The sequence below is a fragment of the Sphaerulina musiva genome (assembly GCF_000320565.1).
Source record: "Sphaerulina musiva SO2202 unplaced genomic scaffold SEPMUscaffold_5, whole genome shotgun sequence".
Taxonomy (NCBI): domain Eukaryota; kingdom Fungi; phylum Ascomycota; class Dothideomycetes; order Mycosphaerellales; family Mycosphaerellaceae; genus Sphaerulina; species Sphaerulina musiva.
The window spans coordinates 1,072,013-1,093,184 of NW_016017387.1; the positions used below are offsets into that span (position 1 = coordinate 1,072,013).

Below are 21,172 nucleotides of genomic sequence, written 5' to 3' on the forward strand. Positions count from 1 at the left end.
AACAGAGTGTCGATATCCAATCAATAAACATGGGAAAGTCTGATAGTTCCTTCCTTTACTCTGTGTATATATCTTTCATACCCTTCTGCATCTTCCATTGCTTCTCACTCACACACACACACACCCATCCCCTTCGTCCCACCACCACCCCCGCATCAGAGCCTACGGTAGTGCCAACAACATTCTCTCCAGCCTCAAAATCCCCTCGACAAAGCTCTGCGCAAATCGCCGTACAGACTCCACATCATATAACCCACAATCACATCGAATCCCCAAGGAAACCCCCTCACCAGATCGATCAATCACCACATCCACAAAGATTCGCAAAGGAGCAATATGTGCAGTGTTCAGACCTTGTAGATGGGGCAATGTCTCCTCCCCCATTTCTGTGGGCTGCGATTCGGTAAAGTAGGTGTTGCGTGAAGGTTTGAATTTTTCGAGGACGGTCAGGGGTGCTGTTACTGTTGCTTTTTCTTCTTCTTCGCTGCTGCTGCTGCTGCTGTCGCGATAGAGGAGGTTGATGTAAGAGTTGAACAGGGGCCCTTCCTCATCAGGTCTGTTGATATGTTTCAGAATGTCATGCATGGATGCTTGACCATGTTGGCTTAATTGGCTGAGGTAGTTTTGCACGCCTTGTATAGCATCCATCACAGCTGTAGCAGCAGCAGCAGAGTCGTTATTGGAATCTTCCATAGAACCGACTTGGACAGAGAGAGGCGTCAGGGTCAGCGTGGGCATGACCACTTGTGTCAGATCGAGCGATCCGAGGGAGCGCGAAGCATGGTAGAATCCAAACGTGGGTGATGAACATGGCGCGTCCAGATTTTCCGCGACAGCCTGGGCGAATGCGAACAAGATTGCGGGACTCAATGAAGAGTTGGCCTTGGTCTGGGAGAGAGTCTCGAGACTGCGAAGTGTCGCAGCGGAAACCACTGACGGGAGTCGAACGAGGTGTTGAGGGCCCAGTGGTCCAGTGTGTGCATTGTCTGCCTTTTCGGAGGGCGATAAAATGGACGTCTGAGCACTTCCGAGTGCTTGCGACCAAGACACGTGCTCGTTGTGAAGATTTCGTTGCCCGAAGATGTCTTTTACCGCACCGGCAAACTGCACAGGCTTGTGAAGAGGTCCATCACTTTGGACCAGTTGATCGAGTTCACGTAAGAGCATGCGGATACTCCAAGCGTCGTACATGGCGTGATGGAACCGCATGATGATAGCAGCCTCGCCGGAGCATGTTTGAACGAGTGTCATCTGCACTGGTGGCGATCTCAGATCGCTAGACTTGTCGTTCGTCTCCAACAGATGCTGCTCTATCATGTCATCCAGAGTAGCTGATCCGCTGTGATAAAGGACCGTAAACGTTCCATCGCGAGCCCCGTCAACATAGTGGGCAGTTCTCGTCACTTGCACGACGCTCGGTTGACTTTTCTCATGGACCTCGTGTGCAACAAAAGTGCTACGAAGGATAGCGTGGCGTCTCCTGAGCGCATCCCATGCCCTTTGCACGTCTGATACGGATACGGGCAGTCTGAGCTTATATATCCATGGCGCTTCGAAGAACCGGCGACCAGCAAACATCCAGTATTCGAGATGGTGCTCTTGGCCAGCAAGGCAAGGGAGCACACTCTCGACTTCGTCTGGTGCCCAGCCCAGCTCGGCCGTAACTGCTAATTGTTGGTCTCTACTCAAAGGCGAGGCGAAGTCCTGTGCCTGACCAATCAGTGCACTTTGCTTGTCCTTTTTGGCGGCTGTTTGGCACTTGTGAGCTACCATGGCTGCCACCGTCTTGCCCTGCATGATTTCGTTGACAGTGAGAGCCACGTCTGTACGCCGTAGTTTGGAAGATAGGCGGATCGCAAGAATCGAATCAAGTCCGACTCGGAAGAGGTTGGTGTGTGCATCCACGCCTGGGCTGCTTCCTTTGTCTTCTGCGATCCGAAGTACATCGTGGACAGCATCGAGCACGGTTTGGTATAGTGCCTGGTCTTCTGGGGTGAGACCATCATTGCTGTCGAGCCTTTCCGTTGTACCAGTCGAGCCTGCCTTTTGGAGCGCCATTCCCGAGGCAATACTGGGCATATCGACGTCTTTCATTTGTTGTATCAGTGCTTTGATGAAGCTCGCTGACAGCCGCCCTGCAGCGGCATTGTCAAATCTGTCAGATGCGGCACTGACTTGCACATGCAGGCCAGCCTGTGAAATGGACAAATTGCACACCACAGGATACTAGATGAAAGTTCGGTCAGCATGATCCACACATTACGAAGAAATCTTGACACAGCAAGGAATACTCACTTCAGCAAATCCATCTTCGTCACCCTCCCCTTTCAGCTTCGAAGGCTTCCAGAATGGTTGCTGCGACGCTGGTTGACTACCAAGGCTCGTATTTTCACCATTGAATAGGAAAAGGGACTCGAATAGATTGGAAGCGTGTCCAGCCGAGGTCGAAGAACGCCATTCGTTTTGTACTGTTCGTAGAGAGGCCACCTGATGATGTTGCGCTTCCTCGGACAGTTTCTGGATCTTTTCGAGAGCCTGGCGATTTGACAGAGCTGGGTCAAGAGCCACGCGCATTGCAACAGTGTTGAACGTTGGTCCAATGACATAGTCGCCTGTGACCTGTTGGTGGTCTGCTTCCTCGCCACCCAGTGCGAGGAATTGGCCATTGAGTACCTGGCCAAAAGCAACGTCTGACTGTCCGAGAATGTCGTGAGCCAGAACTTTGCTCCATGCGAGCACAAGTGCACTTTGCACAGTGACGCCAAGCTCCTGACAGCGGCGCTTGACGTTCTCGTACTGTTCAAGAGGTATATGAGCAAAAGAGCGGAACCTATTGATCTTGTTGCTGGCCTCTTGTTCTCTGTCGTCCACGATCCTTGGCCCCAGCGGTTCATAAGTGTAGCCATTCAGGTTCTTGACCCAGTACTTGACTGCAGATGATTGCTGCACAGCAACCTGTCTCGCCACAGAGGAGAACGAAATCTGCGGCAGCGTCGCGAAGGTCCGCCCCTCTGAGACAGCGCGATAGATGTCAATGAACGTCCTCCAAAGCAAAGGTAGCGAAGCTCCATCGTAGATTGCATGATGCATCGTGAACACCACCATGATGGGCTCGGACATCGACGGTGGCATCACCAGTGCACAATGCGCAAGACAAGTGGAGACATCGATGTCGAAAGGGGCACAGGCTGCCTCGCGGCTGGATGAGAATACTCGCACAACACCAGCCTCGTTATCTTGAAGGCGCCGCACCACACCCAGCCAGGGCTGGCTCTTGTTGTCCGTGAAGTGGAAGGTAGTGCGAAGTATCTCAGTCTCCACGACAGTGCGTTTCCATGCTTGTTGAAATGCTCCGACATCAAAGGTAGAGCGATTATCCACTTCGAAGGTATGCCGATATATGTACGGTGATACAAGATGATTAGTGGAGTCCGTACTTGAGAGCCCTGCGCTGAGCATTCCTTGTTGTATAGGTGTAGCGAAGAATGTGCTCTCGACCCCAAAGTCTCCAGCCACAGTACCCGAGAGAGTTTGGAGAGTGCGGGTATAGTCGTCCAACTCCTGCTGCTGCTTCAACGCCGAATCACTGGATTGTGCTATCTCGGCAGCACTGATGAGTTGCGCCACCGACGCGGCACAGCGTGCTCGGAGGACCGCTAGCGGGCTCAGCTTCACTCCAGTCCTTTCTCGGAGGAGCTTCACCATGCGCAGGACCAGTATTGAGTCCATACCGAGGCGGTAGAAGGACTGCTGCTTGCCAAGGCTTTCTGCTGGAATGTTCAACAGTTCGCATATCACGTCACGGACTAGCTCCTCTTCTGCGGACCAGGGGCTCGAATCATGCATTTCGTGGTCTCTGCTATCGGAAAGAGCCGCAGGCCCAACAGTCGTGGGAAGTGAAGGCAGAAGGCTGGTCAAGGGCATTTGTGGGCTCTCAACCAAGGTGGTGCAAAGCTCGTCAAAGCGCTTGGCGAGCCCAGACAGTCTATCAACATCGAATTGTGCCGCGCTTGAAGAAAGCTCGATCTCGACGTAGCTGTTACCGAGAGGGTCATCGTGAACGTTAACGTCGGCCGCAAAGGGGATGTTGGCAACACTCAGGGTGTCCATCAGGATCATGGAGCCTGGTTGAGCACCAGGACCTGTGCCTGACTCGCTATCATGTTGATTTGTGTGGAAGTTCACGCTTATGATGGCATCAAAGAGTGCTTGATCTAGCTGACACCATTTCAAGATGCGGTCGAGAGGGACGAATGCGTGCTGCATGGTCTCTGAAAGGTTTTCCCGGACAGCTTGACCCAGATGTCGCAATGGACCACCGTTCTGCGCGGCAAGCGAAAGTTGAACGCGCTGCGGCAGTGTGTTCAGCAGAGGCGCAATCAGTTGGGCGGTGCCGTGGATATCAGAAGACAGTAATGGACGGAGGGAGAGCACACAGCCGAAGACCACTTCTGACCGCAACGGATGCAGCTCAGAAAGGAGCAATGCAAATGTCGTCTGGAAAATCGCATTGAGTGATGTGTTATTGGCCTGAGCTGCTGAACGAAGCTGAGCCAAAGGCAATAAGAGACGTTTTGTTGAGCGACAAGTCGAGTCCGTTTCTTTGCTTGACGAAGCGATATCATCGTCCACAACGAGGCAAGGCTCGGCGTGGAGAAGGTTTCTCTCCCAGAAAGCCTGGGAAGCTTGCAAATCGGTGGCTTCGAATTGCGTGACAAGCTGCACCAATCCCGCCGCGCTTGTCTCCTGGCAGACCTCCCCGTTATACAGTTCCTGAATGCGCAAGCGTATCTGCTTGATCGCATCGCCATCAAAGAGCGAATGATGCATGGAAAGCAGAACTTCCCCGGACTGTCCCTCGAAGATGTGTACTCGGACAGGCGGTAGACGTGCGACATCTCTCACGAGCGCATGAGCAATGGTGTTCGGGGAGTGCGAGGCCAGCCACGACTCCCACGAGCTTTGAACCGGAATGACCAAATCGCTCACAGGGCTTTGCGAGAGGACAACCTGCGCAATCGCTCCCGTAGTGGTCTGACGGAAGCAGGTTCGTAGCATCTTTTCTTCTTGGAGAACACGCTCAACAGCTCCAATAAAGCGTTGAAGATCTGTAGAGTGTGCGAGTGAGTAACGGAAGTGCGAGACATACAACACGCCATTAGAAGCATCCTCATCATCCTCAATTTGCGCCATTGAGCGCGCTAGTAGAGCACTCTGTAGTGGCATCGTGGGAAGTACATGATCCACTGAATGGTCAGCATCGCCGACTAAGTTATGGCGGTGCGCCCGATCGAAGAGATCAAGTCGCTCTTCAGCTTGACGTATAGCAGTGGCGAGGTCGTTGTGGGCAGCGGGGGTCTTGCGATGTTGCGCAAGATTGCGGATTGTCGCATGGCTGAGCACATCGGCCGCAGTGACCTGTAGACCGAGCTGCTTGAGCCTCGCTGATAGATGTACCGCGGACAAGCTGTCGACACCGAGCTCGAAGATGCTTCGATTTGCCTCTGGTCGACCAATGGAGCTTCCCACGATCCCTTCGATCGCTTTGACTACAATTTCTTCGTCCTCGGTCAGTGCTTGGGACGCCTCCTGCTGGCCAGAGTCGTCGTGATCCTGATGTAACTTGGACAGAGGTAGACTTCTCACCAGTGCATTCAATTGCTTGGCGTCAACCTTGCCTGACGCTTTCATGAATGGAATCCGATTGATCCAGACCAAGTCGGGCACCATGAACGCCGGCAGTGACTTGGAGCAAGCGTCGGAGAGTTGTGCCAATATTTCTGGATCTGAAGCAACAGCACCCAGGTTCTGTTCAGATGCTGCAGGATCTTCCGTGCTGAGACTTGCAATGAACGCATACAGCCGTGGTCGTGGCAAGTCAGGATGCTGAATGACCGCAGCAGCAAATTCCACATCGAGATGCAGCTCTTTGGCTGTGCGACGCAAGAAGTGTTCAACCTCGCCGAGCTCCAGACGTTGTCCATTGACCTTGGCCTGCTGATCCGATCGCCCCAGGTACTCAATACAGCCGTCGGACATCATTCTGACCAAGTCTCCTGTTCTGTAGTACCGCATCGTTTGCCTAGAGCCGTCCTCGGCGGCGGCGGGAAGCAAGTCCATGGTAGCGAATGCCTTGGCCTGAGCCTCTGGCCGATCCATATAGCCTAGTGATACTAGATCGCCAGCAATGCAAAGCTCGCCGGTCTGACCTCGTTTAGCGATGATTGGCTCACCCTCTGCTCCAGAGGTCTGGGTAGCAAGAACAATCGCCGTTGCACAATCAAACACTTGGCCTATATTTCGCGCATTGGAGCTCCGGGTGACGATATTGCTAACGCAGCCAATCGTGCATTCGGTGGGACCGTAGACATTCATCATCAGAGGTCGCGGCCTCTCAGACTCGTCGCCTTCTGTCCACATAGCAAGGACATCGTTGGAGACCTTCTCCCCGCCTACGGTCACGAACACGACAGAAGGCACACGCTCCGGGCTCAATCGTGCTTGCTGCAGGACACTTGGCACTGTGCCGAAATGTGTAATGGAATTCTGAACAATCACGCTCTCCAGATTCCCCAGCATCATCATGCGTGGCCCGATGGTTGCTGCCAGACCGAGACGCCAGGCCATGAACATGTGCGTCAAATGGGGGTCAAAGGCGCGACTTGCCAGGTTCAGGTACTTTCCGACGCCACCGAGATGCTTCGTCTCTGGTGAATTGTCCAAGATTTGACGGGCAAGACATTCAATGAAGTTGCAAAGATTGGAGTTGGTGACTCGCACGCCTTTTGGCTTGCCTGTGGAGCCTGATGTGAAGAGAATATAGCCATCGTCAGTAGAATGGCTCGCTGAAGTGTATTCAGGCAGGCTTGGCGTGGCATCGACAATGTGGGAAATGTCCTCCAACATCACCAGATCGATGTTCCCACGCCAGGACATTTGCTTTTCATCCATCAGCTCGTTCAACAAATCTTGTGTTGTGATGAAAGCCCTTGCGCCAGCATCGACTGTCAGCAAGCGTGTACGTTCTGCAGGCAACTCCTCGTCAAGAGGGAGGTATATGTAACCGCCGCGAAACAGTGCAAGAATCGCGGCAAACGACTCCAATGTGCGGCCCAGGTGAATGGATACCACCGAGCCTCTGGCAATGCCACGCTTTTGAAGTGTTGCAAGTACTCGGGAAGTGGCGCTTAGCAACTGCGAGTATGTCCATCTACGAGTCTGCTCAGGCTCATCAACATCGAGAATTTCCTCAGCGGCAATCCACTCTGGATGATGACGAGCATGGTACTCGACCCAAGCCACGGGGTTGATGGTTGGCACTGCTATATTCGCCCAGTCCTCTTTTTGAACGAGCTCGTCGAGATGACGCATCGAAACCTTTGTCGCAGGCGTCACAGAAAGCAGCGACGGGGGCAGAACGTTGTTGAGCTCTTCCAGTGGAACATCAGGTTGTGCCAGCATCAGCTCCAGCTGAGACATCACTTGGGCGATCAGCATGTCTAACTGGTGTTGCGACATAGCTTGGTTATCGCCACTCAGTTCCACGCGAAGACCAGCTTCCTCTTCGAAGATGTTCAGAGCGAGGGGATGCTCTACGCAGAGGCCAACGATGTCGTCCATCTCGTCCCAGAATGCAGAACTTTGCTTTTCGTCGAACTCCTCGTCAACATGGGGGTGAAAGACAATCAGAGCGGGATAAAGTGGCTGGTCGCTGGTGATGCCTAGTGTATTGCGCAGTGTAGCAGGATGCACGTGGTGTAATGCTCCGCCCGCCACAGTTGTCGTTGAAGTGGCATTCGACAACGTCTCGGACGCCGAAAGGTCGATGCGTACTGCGGTAGGGACTGTGGCCACTAGAGGCCCCAAGACCGACTGCAGCGTAGCATGATGTAGCCTTTGACTCACGGTTTCCCCGAGCACGATATACTTGCTCTCCAGATATTCAGCAACAACGCAGCCAAAAGCTGCCGACACAATTCGTGTGGGCGCGCCCAGTGCGTACTTTGCCTTTGCAGCTTGGAGTCTTTTCCAAGTCTCACTGGCATTCGTTGGTCCTATCATGACGGTAGTGCGCAAGATTCGGCGTTCCTGCAACTGCCGCGAGCCAGTCATATCGGGCCATTTGGTTGTAGTGACGGGTCCGAACTGCTTAACCAGTCCGCTATACAACTCACTGACATGCTGCTGCGCATTTTGCGTCTGCACCGGACTCAAGTATATGCCTCGCCTGATGGCATCACTGAATTGGGTCCTGCTGGGAACCCTGCTGCTGTGCTGGTAATAATGGTTGAACACGTCGTCAAAAATGGCGTCCATAGACTGTGCATCGTGCAGTGCATGGTGGATATGCATCATCAAAGCGGCTTCACGAGTCGCGGAGTTCCTCAAGATGGAGATTGACCACGGAGAGACAAGCTTGGAGGACGCGATCGGGCTGGCCTCATTGCGCGCTCTCCGAGCCAGCTCGTCGCCTATGGTAGCCAGAGGGTACGATGAAGGGTCCCACTCTACCTCTGACCATCGAACCACGGCGGGAGAAGTGACGGCCTGTAGTACCGCGCTCTGAATGCCTTGACTTTTGAGCAAGGTCGGTGCGTTGTGGTCGATCTCAGCAGCAATCAAGAAGCCGGTACGAAGAATCTCGTTATCCTGGGCAACTTGCTCCCACGCCGCTCGCAACCGAGTAGTATCTACACCATCAGGAAGTCGGAACATTCGATGACTCCAATAGCTTCGATCATTTCTCAACGTCTCTATGATGAGACCTTCTTGCATAGTTGTTACGGGACGAATGGCGTTGATGACTTGGTCGGTCAAAGAGGCTTGAGATTGGACTTGGACAGCGAACTCATCGAATAGCTGCCGCTCGATGCTGTCGAGCCATTGAGCAGCTTGGTCTTGATTGTCGCCACCGTGGGCGTTGTCCGCTGTGCTTTCGGAAACTTTGCTCAGAAGTTGCCCGATCGTGGAGCATGTCAGGAGGGTGACCATTGCAACGTCGATGTCTGCTTCTTTCTTCAGACGCCATGCCAGACGGATAGCAGAAATGGAATGAATTCCCAGGCGAGCCAAGCTCATTCCATCGGTGATAGCAGAAGGATCCAGGCCTGACAGCTCCGATAACATGATGACTACCCTGTCCTCAATAGGTGTCCGGACTTTGGTACCTCGATCTCCAGTCTTCGGCGCTGTAGACAGCAAATAAGACGAAGTGTCGAATTGGCTCAGGTCGAGTGATTCGTACTCATTCTGTAGCACTTTCCGATCAACCTTGTTTGAGGCTGTCCGAGGCATTCGATTGAGTGGGATGAAGAACGAGGGTACCATGTAGTCAGGCAAGAGCTGGTGAGCCGCGGTCAGTATTTCTGCTCGGGCGGAAAAGGCGCGCTTATCCAACGCAACAAGAGGTGCATCGGCAGCATCATTGCGCAAGGAAGTGAAGGATACGACCGCTTTGACCGGTCTGTCGGGGTGTGTCAACAGCAGCGTCTCAATGTGCTCGATGTCCGGGTGAGTTTGTGACAACGTGGCACTGATCTCGCTGAGCTCCACGCGAATACCATTGAGCTTGACCAGGTCGTCGTTGCGTCCGAGGAACTCGATGCCATGATCCACCATTCGAACTATGTCTCCTGTCAAGTAGATGCGCTGCTGGAGATCACTCGACCACACGAACCGACTCTGGGTCTTGACTGGATCATTGAGGTACCCACGTGCAAGTTGGTGGCCACCCAAAGCAAGTTCACCGACTCCATAGAATGGTACCAGATGATGAGGAGGATCCGGATGTACGACGAAGGAAGATACAGATGAAAGTGACCAGCCGACATTCGCAGCTTTCGCGTTGTCGTCGCTGGAATTGCCGAATTGACGAAGTGTGGATACGACTGCATTTTCTGCTGGGCCGTAAGTGTTGAAGGCTTTGGTATGCCAACTCCAGTCGTTCGCGACCGACTCCGTCAATTTCTCTCCAATCATGGTGACCACTTGCAGTGACTCGCCGAGGTCTTGGCGGCGTACTGAAGCCGAAAAACTCGGCGTCAAATGAGCATGTGTGGCCTGCATCTCCACAGCCAGTTGGACAAAGTTGCCCAACATGATCTCGCGCGTGGATGAGATAAGAGTGCCACCGAGGCCCCAGGTATAGAAGAGATCCTGAACGAAGACGTCGAAGCTGTAAGCACAAAAGTTGAGAACCCTTGGAGGACAGTATTGGCCGGTGGATTCGTCGACACTGGTCGGGATGGCATCCTGAAGAGCTCGCATGGCGTGGAAGGCAGCTGTGTGCTCCACCATCACTCCTTTCGGAGCACCAGTAGTGCCACTGGTCCAGATGAGGTACGCCAGATGCTCTGCAAGCAATGGCACTGGAGCGAGGAAGTCAAGGGGCTCAGTGCCGGAAGTGACCACATCTACCAAGATCATAGTCGAGCCCGGGGGAAGACTTGCCTTGACATGGTGCTGGCTCGATCGCGATGTTACAAGCAGAGAGCTACCCGTGCGCTTGACGAGTTCAAGTTTGCGCTGGGGTGGAAAGCTCGTGTCAATAGGGCACCACGCGGCACCAGCTTTCAATATCCCCAACACTGCAATATACATTTCGGGACTTTTCTCCAAGCAGATTGGGATAACTTTATCCACCGGTGCTTTTCCACCGTAGTGATGATGGAGACGGCGAGCAAAGTGGTCCGCTTGCTCATCCATCTCGCCATACGTCAGCTCGAGAGGGGGCTCCGTCCAAGAATGCCTGAACACCAAGGCTACCTTGGCCGGATTCCTCCTGGCCTCTGATTCGAATTGAGAGTGTAGCAGCATGTTGTTCTCGTCGAGTTTGGTGGGATTGATGTTTTGTGCCGCGAGCAAAGAGGTCGGCATAGATCCGAGAGTATCACTCGCTAATTGCTCTGGCCTGGCAAGAATAGACTCCGTAATGTAAGAAAGCTGTGCAAGGATGCGAGCGGCTGCCTGGTCACTGAGCGAATTGGTATCGAAAGTCATCTTGACCATCATGGGCAGCTCAGGCTTCCACATGACTCGAGGAATATGCGAATCACAGGGCCACACCTCCAGCATTACGTTGAAATCATTTCGCATCGCGGGCCATGATATACGGTCCCAGAGAGAATCGTCTTTGTTCTTGGAAGTGCTGTCAATTTCGAAATGTTGAAGTGCCAAGATAGAGTCGAACGGCAACCTGCCCTCTGGAGTAGTGATCAGGCCCAAAGAAGGATGAGGATGAGCCAGGATGCGTGCGCTTGTCCGAGTGACTTCCGATGCCAGCTGGCCCACCGGCATCTCGAAGCCTTCTTTGTTGGTAAGGTGGACACGACAAGGTAGCATGGAGAATGTCGGACCATGGCACGCGGCAGACTCTGCGTGGAACCTGTTCGACACCACACTGCCAAACATGATATCACCATTTCGGCTCTCTGAGAAACTTGACAACAGGAGTGCCCAAGCCGTTTGCCATACCGAGAGAGCACTGGCTTGAATCTCACGACTTCGAGCCTGAAGATTGGCATACGTGAGCGTGGTCGTGTGATACGCGACGCGGGTCTCACTTTCCGAGGAGGTCGATGGTGGCTGGGATTTATTGCCAGAGAGTCTAGGCAGGTTTTCAACTTGGTAGTCTGCTGTTTCCCGAAGCCAGAAGTCATCCCCTTCTGCCGAGCGGGAGCTGAAATCCAATTCAGCAGCGAGAGATATCTCGCTGCGTGTGTCGAGCGGAAGGCCACGGTACCGCCGGTCAATGTCGACCAGCAACAACTCCAGCGATGCGCCATCGAAGATGCCGTGGAACAGACTGATGATCAACGTGTGGTTGTCGATGATCTGAAAACGATAAAGAACATTATTCTCGAGATTAATCTCAACTTCAGCTTGACGAAGCCAGTGCTCCTCCGGCTCAGAGCCGTGCCGGTGGATAACACGGCACCACTTCTTACCATCGCGTTGTGCCGCTTGCTGAGTGATGATGCATTGTGCAAACGGAGCAAGGGGGTCATCAACAGGCACGAATGTTGTTCGGTAGGCCTCTCTCATGAGCAAGACGTCCTCAATTGCAGTAGCAAGTCTCCCAACATCCAAGCTCTCCGACCTCAGGTGATAGCAAGAGTGGTTGATATAAGTCTTCTGTGCTCGATTCGACGATCGAATGAAGCTAGCCACCATACCACTCTGAGTCGACGTCGCAGGTGACACCTTCTCGACATCTTCTGTGCGAAGACCAGCGTAGTGGCACGCCGTCTCGAAGTTACGTCTCGAGAAACTTTGTAGGAGGGAGTCAACTTCGCTGCTATCATGACCATTGCTCTGATGCAGAAGCAGTCCGCGGATGCTGGAGCCACTCAGGAGGTTTTGCAGGGATATGTTATTCAGGAGATGCTCCGCACGCACGCGCGATAAGAATTGCATTGCCCTCAGACTATCCAGGCCTACATCAAGCACGAGGTTTGCCGCAGGCGACACATGCGCACCCACAATGTCGGCGAAGATATCTAGCAGCCTCTGCTCGACTTCCGCAAGGTCGAGTGGGAGGAGATGGGCAGGATTAACGTCCGCCTCCTGACCTGGGGAAGCAGCGTGGGTTTCTGCCTGGATCTTGTCGTGCAACATGAGAGACAGTGCCTTTCGATCCAATTTACCGGCAGCGGAGCGCGGTATTTGCGGAAGGTGGAAGAGACGATACGGTCTCATAAAGGGAGGTAGTGCGTTGGCCACGGTTGTTTCAATGCGGCTTTTGACGACGGTCCACTCCGTGCTATCGTTTACAAGGGATATTGCTGATACGGGTTTCTCGCTGCCACTGCTGCCGTTGCCGTGAGGTTTGTAAATTACGGTGAGCGCTTCACGAACTTCGCCTACGGTCAGGATTGCGGCATCAATCTCGCCAAGCTCCACGCGGCGGCCACTGAGCTTCACTTGATCAGTGGATATTCTTCCCAAGAATTCCACTGATGCCTCTCCAGTCTTACTGTCCCATACGATCCGCGCCCGGTCCCCAGTGCGATAAGCTCTGCCCCACGGGGTCGAAGGAAGAAAGGCTTTGGCAGTTTCTTCTGGACGATTCAGGTAGCCACGAGAGGCTACCTGCGGACCTGCGATTAGAAGCTCGCCCGGACATGCCCAAGGCACAGGCTGGAGAGGATCGTGTTCGCTCACCACGATCAGCGAGCACGACGGAAGAGGTGGGCCCAGCACACTGCCCCTATTATTGCCTGGCACGTGATTGAGTAAAGTGCAATTGATGGAGGCTTCTGTGGGACCATATGCATTGTACAGGCCGCGCGGACCGGTCGAGGGATCCCATGCACCGTGTGAAAGATTCGGATTATGAGCTTCGAAGTTCCGGATCACTCGGGCACTGAGCGCTTCGCCCATCGTCCACAGACTCTTGAGATGCCGCGGCTCAAGGAGCGAGGCCAGTGACGGGGTCGCCATCATGACATCGACGTCGAGCTGTGCCAGAACAGCGTTAATGTCATCCAACGTCAACTGCCTTTCGGCGGTGCAGAGTGTACCTCCGCTGCTCAAAGTCACAAAAATCTCCATGATGGAGGGATCGAAGGTCGGAGCTGCAAACTGAAACCAGCGGGTCGGTGCCGCCTGGGCACTGGAGCTGAGGGGCGCCACGGCGGAATGGGCAGCGATGGAGCACGCCGCCGAGAGGTGACTGATCTGCACGCCCTTGGGTCGACCGGTCGTGCCCGACGTGTACATGATGTAGGCGAGATCATCCTCTTCGGTACGTGCCGTCATCAGAAGCTCCGGAGAGACGATAGTAGGTATATATGGAGGCATCACAGCGGGTGTCTCGGTGGCGAGGAAGTTCGAAGCATTGAGAACAGGCACGTCTCCCATTGCAGTAAACAGAGGGAGGGCAGAGTCCCGATCCCTGGTGATGATGGCAGAGCAATTCAGATCTCCCAGCATCATTAGCTGCCTGTCTACAGGAGCATCTGTGGGAATCGGGCAGAAGGGACGTCCCGACTTGAGGACAGCCAGATAGGACAAATACATCTCGGGGCTCGGGCCCATCACGATGGCTATGGGATTCTTGGCATTATGGGGACATTGACTGAGCAGGGCTGCCGCAAGACACGCAGCCGCCGAGTCGACGTGTTGGTAGCTGTACTGCTGGCGGGCACCATCCAGTGCGAGGAAGTCGATGGCGACGCGCTGAGGATGCTGCTGGGCGCGTCGTTCAAAGCAGCCGTGGAGCAGTGCCGGGAACGTGTCCATGGCCGGCTCCTGTGGGAAGGGCACGGGACGCGTCCGCGGTGGATAATTGAGTATAGAGAGGCGCGCGACATGTTGTTCGCGTCCAGAAATGTCATTGCTGTCGTCGTCGTCGTCGCCCTGCTGACAGATCTGGCAGCAGAAGAGGTCGAGCAGAGCGTGTGCGGCTGCCTGAGGAACGCGACTGACATCGACATGCAGTTCGATATACAGGCCTGCGGGAGTCGCCACGGCCCGAGCCGCGAGAGGAGACTACGATGATTGGGTGAGACGAGGGAGCAGAAAGTTCCATCTATACATGTACTTACGTCAGCAACAAAAGCTTGCGCGGGACCGTCGCAGACCTCCTCCTCGTCCCCGTCCCAGTGCAATACAAAGTCGGACGGAACGTGTTGCACTCGGGTTTCATCAATCGAGTCCGTCTGCAGAATTCCATCGCGGGCGTTGCTGTAGCCGACTCGGTGAGATGGACCGGACCGCCAGAGGAAGCAGATGTCGTCCTGCGCTGCTCCCACCAACAGCCGGATGAAGCGCTGAAAGGCCGCCACTAGCTGATCATCCTCCTCTTCCTCCCTCCTCTCTTCCTTCGTCCGCACACGGGACTTGCAACATGTCGACGGAAGCACTCTGCTGGTCTGGTGATGGGTTTGCCGCTGCCTTGTGCTGCTATCGCGATTGCTATGGCTATCGATATCAACTACCCAAGATGTGTGAAGAGGCGGAAGCAATGTGGACGGCAGCATCGTAGGCATCATCTTTGCCATTGTGCGTATGGGTACGGTAATACCGAATGGTTGGCAGGTTGAGGATAGATTGGACCAACAAGAATCTGGAAAGTGGAAAAATATGCTGCAATGCAGGACCTCCCTCACGACGAGACGACCTACCTAAATCGACCTGAGCCGGGCGGCGACGCGCATACGAGCGAGCAAAAAGTCTGCACCCTCAGCTTGCATGCCTCGATCATGTCGAGACGCTTCCGCTCTGATGCTGCTCTCATCCTCACACTTGACGCCCCCGCCCCAAAAAACTGCCGGCGCCGCCAGCGATCAATCTCCGATGACTGTACGAAGTGGGCTCATCATTGTCAGGATCTAATCTGATGAGATGGCCACCACCGGTCCATGCTCGGCCGCTGAACATGATCATCCGTCGCACAAGTGCGGCCTACGTATTCCTGTAACCAGTGATAGCCCGCCAAGAAGACCATTGATTGGTGTCATTGCATGAAGCAACAAGGGTTCACGAGGTGAAAGAGGCGGAGATTCTGATAGTACGCGCTCGGTAAGACCGGCGACAATGTAGTATAGAGATGATTCTATGGGTACAGTACCAGCACACGGCGACTATACTAATTAGGCACAGGTCCACTCCCGCTTTCCTCCAGCCGCTCGCAAGGTTGGCCACCGCCGCTAATGCAATGCGACTTATTGTTACGTACCATTCGTTCGGAAAAGGAATTCAACCACGCACCACACCTGCACTGAACCTCGATGACAGGACCCCTGTGGGGTCTCGCCTTGCCAAGAGGCGGTGGATGCTTAGCGCCCTTAGGAGCTCTCCACTCGGGACCCCTGTCATTGCCGCTGTCGTGCTGCTGGCTACGCTATCTGATCATCTGATTGTTCCCGACATCACCTCCACCGCGTGCAACACACCCACCCAGCATTGGAGATTCATTTCTCCTCCTCACGCAGGCGACACTAGTCTAGCGACTCCTGTGCGACAGGTTGTTGCACGAGCACGTCTTGCTCGCATTGCGCTCGGCAACGATGTGCACTTGCTCGTAAAATCCATGCAGGCCGAATTTGCGCCATGCTTGACGGTCAGTTATTACATGAGGCGAGCGTGAAGAGCAGTCTTGAACAACAGTGTCCCGCCGCACGAATCCAAACGACTCCAACGTCCAACCTCATTGCGAATTTCCTTACTGTGACAGCCATCATGGTTTCTGCAATTGATCCTCCCGCAGTAAATGGGCTCAAGCCCTTAGAGCTCACGTTCAACCTTCCGGACGGCAGTACTGTGGTTTCCATTCGGTCTGCACACAAAGCCGCCTTCGGCGCAGGCGACTCAACATACCACATCTATGTGCGGGACGAGCACATCGGAACGTGGTTTGTGGATAAGAACTTGATCGCACGCGTCAGTCCAGCCCAGGTTCTTGATGAGAGAGCTGAAGTGGACTTTGTACGACGATTCGAAACGCCAGCTGCCATCACGAATGGCAACGAGGACAACGCCGAGCACGCCATCACTGCTACTCTGGAGAAGCTATGGATCAGCATATATGCTCTCTGGCTGTTGCTGCACGATCTGGACGTCGTTCCTATTGTGCTTCCAACTCATCATACACAAGGCCAAGAGTATCTCGTTGCCACTGGTCTCGCAGCACCTTCTCCATTTGGGACCACCGTGGGAGATGATCTTCAACCTCATCGCGTGTTGTTGCTGGCACGCGAGCCTTTCTGGCAAGGTGCAGGTGCCCCAGATCGTCTGGCTTGGCTACGGACTCGCCCTGAGGCCAGCATATCTGGTTTCAATGGCCATCTCGGTGTATTTGCCAGCCAGCAGTCCTTCACCCGCAAAGGCAACGTTTGCACGACCCATCCTTTGCGGCCCCCAAAGCCAGCCCCGGGCACAGTGCTCTACAGCCGCTACATCGTTGAACTCGGGCAGCACTTGCAGATTGTACACATCGACGCCACCAATCCATTGCACTTTGCGACCTATTGCCGCTGGCAGAACTCCGATCGCGTCAACCATGGCTGGAAAGAACGTGGCCCAGACAGCAAGCACCGGGCCTATCTCGAATCGCAACGCTTCGACCTTCATACCATGTCTTGCATCTTCCTCTGGGACGGTGAGCCAGCTGGCTACTGCGAGGTTGGCTGGGCTAAAGAGGATAATACGGCGCCGTTTGTCGCCTCCAACTGCAACATTCACATTGGAGAGTTTGATCAAAACAGCCATGTCCTGGTTGGGGAGGAGAAGTTCCGAGGGGGCAAGCGTTACCAAGCAGTCGCTACCAGCATCAAGCACTTGTGTTTCCTGCGAGATCCTCGAACACAACAGGTCATCGCGGAGCCTCGGGTTGATCTATCGAGCGTGCCAATTCAAGCTCGCTTCTTGCCACAAGAGCGCAAGAAGCGCATACAGCTACCTCACAAGCATGCGGTACTCTTTGCCCTTCAGAGGGATCGCTTCTTCCAGGAGGGACATTTTTACTAGCGTAACGCCTGGCGATGCACGGGACAAGTGATCATCGATCGAAGATAGTGGATAATTGGGAATATCACGACTGCTTTCTCCATCAAACTTGCACAGCGTCACATCGTGGTCTGCTGGAACGGCGCGACAACGCGATGCCCTGTTCACGATCGTGTCCTCCATTGACGTGTACTCGATCCACCCGTGTGGTCCTCTCGGCTATGAAGAGCCACGGCGTAGTGACGATGGACGCATCAGAAAATTCCCTCGTTTCGCTCGTACCGACTGTAATGCGACCAAAATGTCCGATCAGCTTTAGCTTCGGGAAATGGCGCTTAATGGTCAGGCCGCCCTCCCTCCCTAGCAACCCACGCGAGCATGCGGCATAGATTGTCCTTGGCACGCTAAGGGAAAAGTGGAATACCGGGGTTGACAGTCTAGGATGGCGGACTGTTGATCTCTGATTGATTAGATTGTAGCATTCGCTTCACTCGCGTCGTCCGACGATCGGCTCATTAACGACTAAACCCATTCATATTGTTTAGCCGAAGCTCAATCATGCTGGCGACATCTGTCCTACTAACTCCTGCCGTATCAATTCTCCACCTCTGCGCTGGCCAAGACCGCCGTCATCGGCCGCCCAAATCCTTTACTGCTATCGACCGCTCAGCTTTTTCTTCCACTCCCTGCCGACCGGTCTCACTCATAGCATCCTTTTGCTGAGGGTCGCCGACAATTCCGCAGCAAGTTTTGCCGCCCAGATCCAGGAGCTGCACTGCCTCCTGGTGTCTTTGCTGCCTTCTGTCAATCCACTCTCACATCCACCGGCAACGCTGGAAAACCTGAGTGGTGCCATGGCAACCAACGACCGCTTTCCGACCGAAGGTCCTTCCAAGACTCATATCTTTGATTCCACCACTCAAAAGCACTATGGCACTAACTCTTCTGATCACGAACACGACCTGACGAAGCCTCCAACTCTAGAGCAGGACCATGGCATCCACCAGCAAGCAGGTATCACCAAAGTCGAGGCATTCAACAAGACTCTATACCAGTCCGGGGCCTCTGGGAAGCTCTTGTTATATGTGCTGGTGCTCTCTCTCGGGTTGACCATGTTTGCGTATGCACTGGACCAAGGCATCACATACCAGTTCAACGCGATCGCGGCGTCGGCCTACGAGAGTCACTCCTCGCTCGGAGCGGTCAATACGGCCACCTCTATCATACGAGCCATTTCCAAGCCCTTCCTGGGGAAACTCGCAGACATCACATCCCGTCCCACGACCTATGTCGTGGTCCTGGTGGTATACGTGGTCGGCTTCGCCGTGGCGGCCTCTTCTCCATCGTTGGCTGCTTACATTATCGGAGCATCGTTCACCGCGTTTGGCAAGTCCGGGTTGGATCTCCTGAGCGACATTATTGTCGGTGACTTGACGCCTTTACAGTGGCGTGGTTTCTGGGGTGGCATGCTGAGCACTCCCTTTCTGGTCACCACATTCGTCAATGGCTTCATCTCCGATGCTTTCATACCCGATAAATGGCGTTGGGGCTTGGGCATGTTCGCCATCATCATGCCTGTCTGCCTGCTTCCAGCCATCACCACGCTGTATGCCATGCAGCACAAAGCGCAGAAGCTGGGCATGATCAGCATGGGAGACTCTGGTCTTGCTCGCAAAGAAGGTGTGAAAGTGAAGGGCGCCCGTCACTACCTGGCTTTGGCGCGATCTGCCGCCATCGAGATGGATCTCATCGGCCTGCTCCTGCTAGGCTTGTCATTCTCCTTGATTCTGTTGTGGCTCGACTTGGCCCCTGACGCAGACAATTCGTGGAGTAACCCCAGCATGATCGCCATGGCTGTGATGGGATTCGTCCTGCTGGGCGTGTTCATTGCATATGAGGCACTGGTGGCATCTGTCCCCATCACGCCGAAACGAATCTTGATCAATCGCGGATTCCTCGCGGCCTTGATGGTGGACGTATTCAACCAAATGGCATCTTCGGTCCGCAACAACTACTATTCTTCATACATCTACATCATCAAACCATGGTCCAACTACACCTGGACCGTCTTCATCGGCGCCACCACTCTGACCCTCTGCTTCATGAGTCCCGTCGGAGGCCTGATCCACCGCGCCACCCATCGCTACAAGACTCTCATGGTGATCGGCGCCATTCTCAAAGTCATCGGCTACGGAGTCACCGTCAACACCAACACCCGCAGCACCACCTCCACCGCCCGTCTCTCCGTCAGTCAAGTCCTCCTCGGCATGGGAGCTTGGACTGTCATCGGCGCCCGAGTGGGCTCGCAAGCCTCGGTGCCCCATCAAGACCTCGCCATTGTCATCAGTGTCCTCTCCCTCTGGAGCACCATGGCCTCTTCCGTCGGCTCCACGATCGCAGCAGCGATTTGGCAGAATCGTATGTTGGGGTACATGCGAGAGGAATGTCCTCCTGGAACTTCCGAAAAGGTTCTCGAGTCCATCTATGGCTCGATCCGGACTTTGAAAACCAAGTATGATTGGGAAGACCCGATTCGCAAGGGTGCGATTGTGGCTTATGAGAGAACGAATGGGATTATTTTCGTCACGGCGCTGGTTCTTGCTGCTTTGCCAGTGATTTTTAGTGCACTGATGCCGAGTATGTTCCTCCCCCCCCCTCCTCTCCTCTCCTATACATATATACCCCCCCTCTTTTTCTCTAGTGAGGAACGAAAACCTGGCTAACACTGGCTCCTCTCTTTTTACAGACTACTACCTCGGAAAACAACAAAACGCAATTACAAACACAGGACTCGATGGAGAATTGACTGAAGTTCCCGTCCGTGCGGAAGACAGAACTGCTTCTCCTGGTGGAGGAAGCATGTGGCAGAAATTGAAGAATGCGTATTATCGAGAGCATTAGATTTTCTTTCTAGGAAAAAGAACAAATGAAAAATGTTCAGATCAGCGAGCGATATTATACAGATATAGAGAGCTATTGTTATTCAATAGTAGAGGGTAGGGGTTTCCAGTCCATCCAAAAAAGTTAATGGTGGAAGTAGTTGTTTGTTGTAGATGCTGTTTTCTTGAACAGGCCTTTTTCTTTTTCTCTCTCTCTCTCTCTCTCTCTCTCTCTTTCTTTGCCTTTATTTCGCCAGATTAACCGCAGACACACACACCTCTACACCTACTGACTCTCTCGTCATCGCACTCAACAAAACGTAGCAGTTCCAACCGAGATTGGCAAAAACAAACCCCCCAGAAAAGAGAAAAAATAACCAACCCAGCAATGTCGTAGAAAGAGCGATCTCGGAGTGAAGATTCGGAAAGCAAAAACGAAAACGAAAAAAGAAAAAGCCAAGAAATAAGTCTTGATTTCTTTCCATTGCCAAATCCTTTTTTCTTCACTCCTTGAAAAAACTCTTAGCCAACTCGAACAAACAAACAAACAAACAAAATAAAATAAATGGGTCCGTCCGGGTGAATTCTACCGACCCACCCTCCCCCTGTCCCCCGTTGACTCGCCTGTTTACTGTAGCTCCCCCTGCCCCAGTTTTTCCCTAGAAGATACTTGCTTCTGCCTATAACCGCCGCTAATTCCTTCATAACCGCCGCTAATTCTTAGGGTAGTTTTAATAATATTCCGATGATAGAATGGAACTTGGAAGCAAGCTGTAGCGCGCTACACTAACGACACCACACCCCAACCACTACTTTTTCTCGTACAGTAGTTTGGTAGCCCGTTT

At 53.7% G+C, this 21,172-nt stretch overlaps 3 protein-coding genes across 3 annotated transcripts; 2 read left to right on the forward strand and 1 right to left on the reverse strand.

The window, feature by feature from the left end:
- Positions 1-49: 49 nt before the first annotated feature.
- On the reverse strand, positions 50-10,427 carry SEPMUDRAFT_149290 (uncharacterized protein; the record flags this gene model as incomplete). Its single annotated transcript, XM_016905466.1, has 3 exons — positions 50-2,226; positions 2,296-5,358; positions 5,419-10,427. Coding segments are annotated over 3 exons (10,136 nt in total), but the record flags the coding sequence as incomplete, so codon positions are not given.
- Positions 10,428-14,681: 4,254 nt separating this feature from the next.
- On the forward strand, positions 14,682-20,518 carry SEPMUDRAFT_149291 (MFS general substrate transporter). The gene is made up of 3 exons (XM_016905467.1): positions 14,682-15,522; positions 15,604-20,085; positions 20,195-20,518. The coding sequence occupies exons 2-3, from the start codon at positions 18,303-18,305 to the stop codon at positions 20,347-20,349; spliced, it is 1,938 nt and encodes a 645-aa protein (XP_016760812.1). The 5' UTR covers positions 14,682-15,522; positions 15,604-18,302; the 3' UTR covers positions 20,350-20,518.
- Positions 16,183-17,469, forward strand: SEPMUDRAFT_43803 (uncharacterized protein; the record flags this gene model as incomplete). Its single annotated transcript, XM_016908904.1, has 1 exon — positions 16,183-17,469. One exon carries the CDS (start codon positions 16,183-16,185, stop codon positions 17,467-17,469), a length of 1,287 nt encoding a protein of 428 aa, XP_016760813.1.
- Positions 20,519-21,172: the final 654 nt, after the last annotated feature.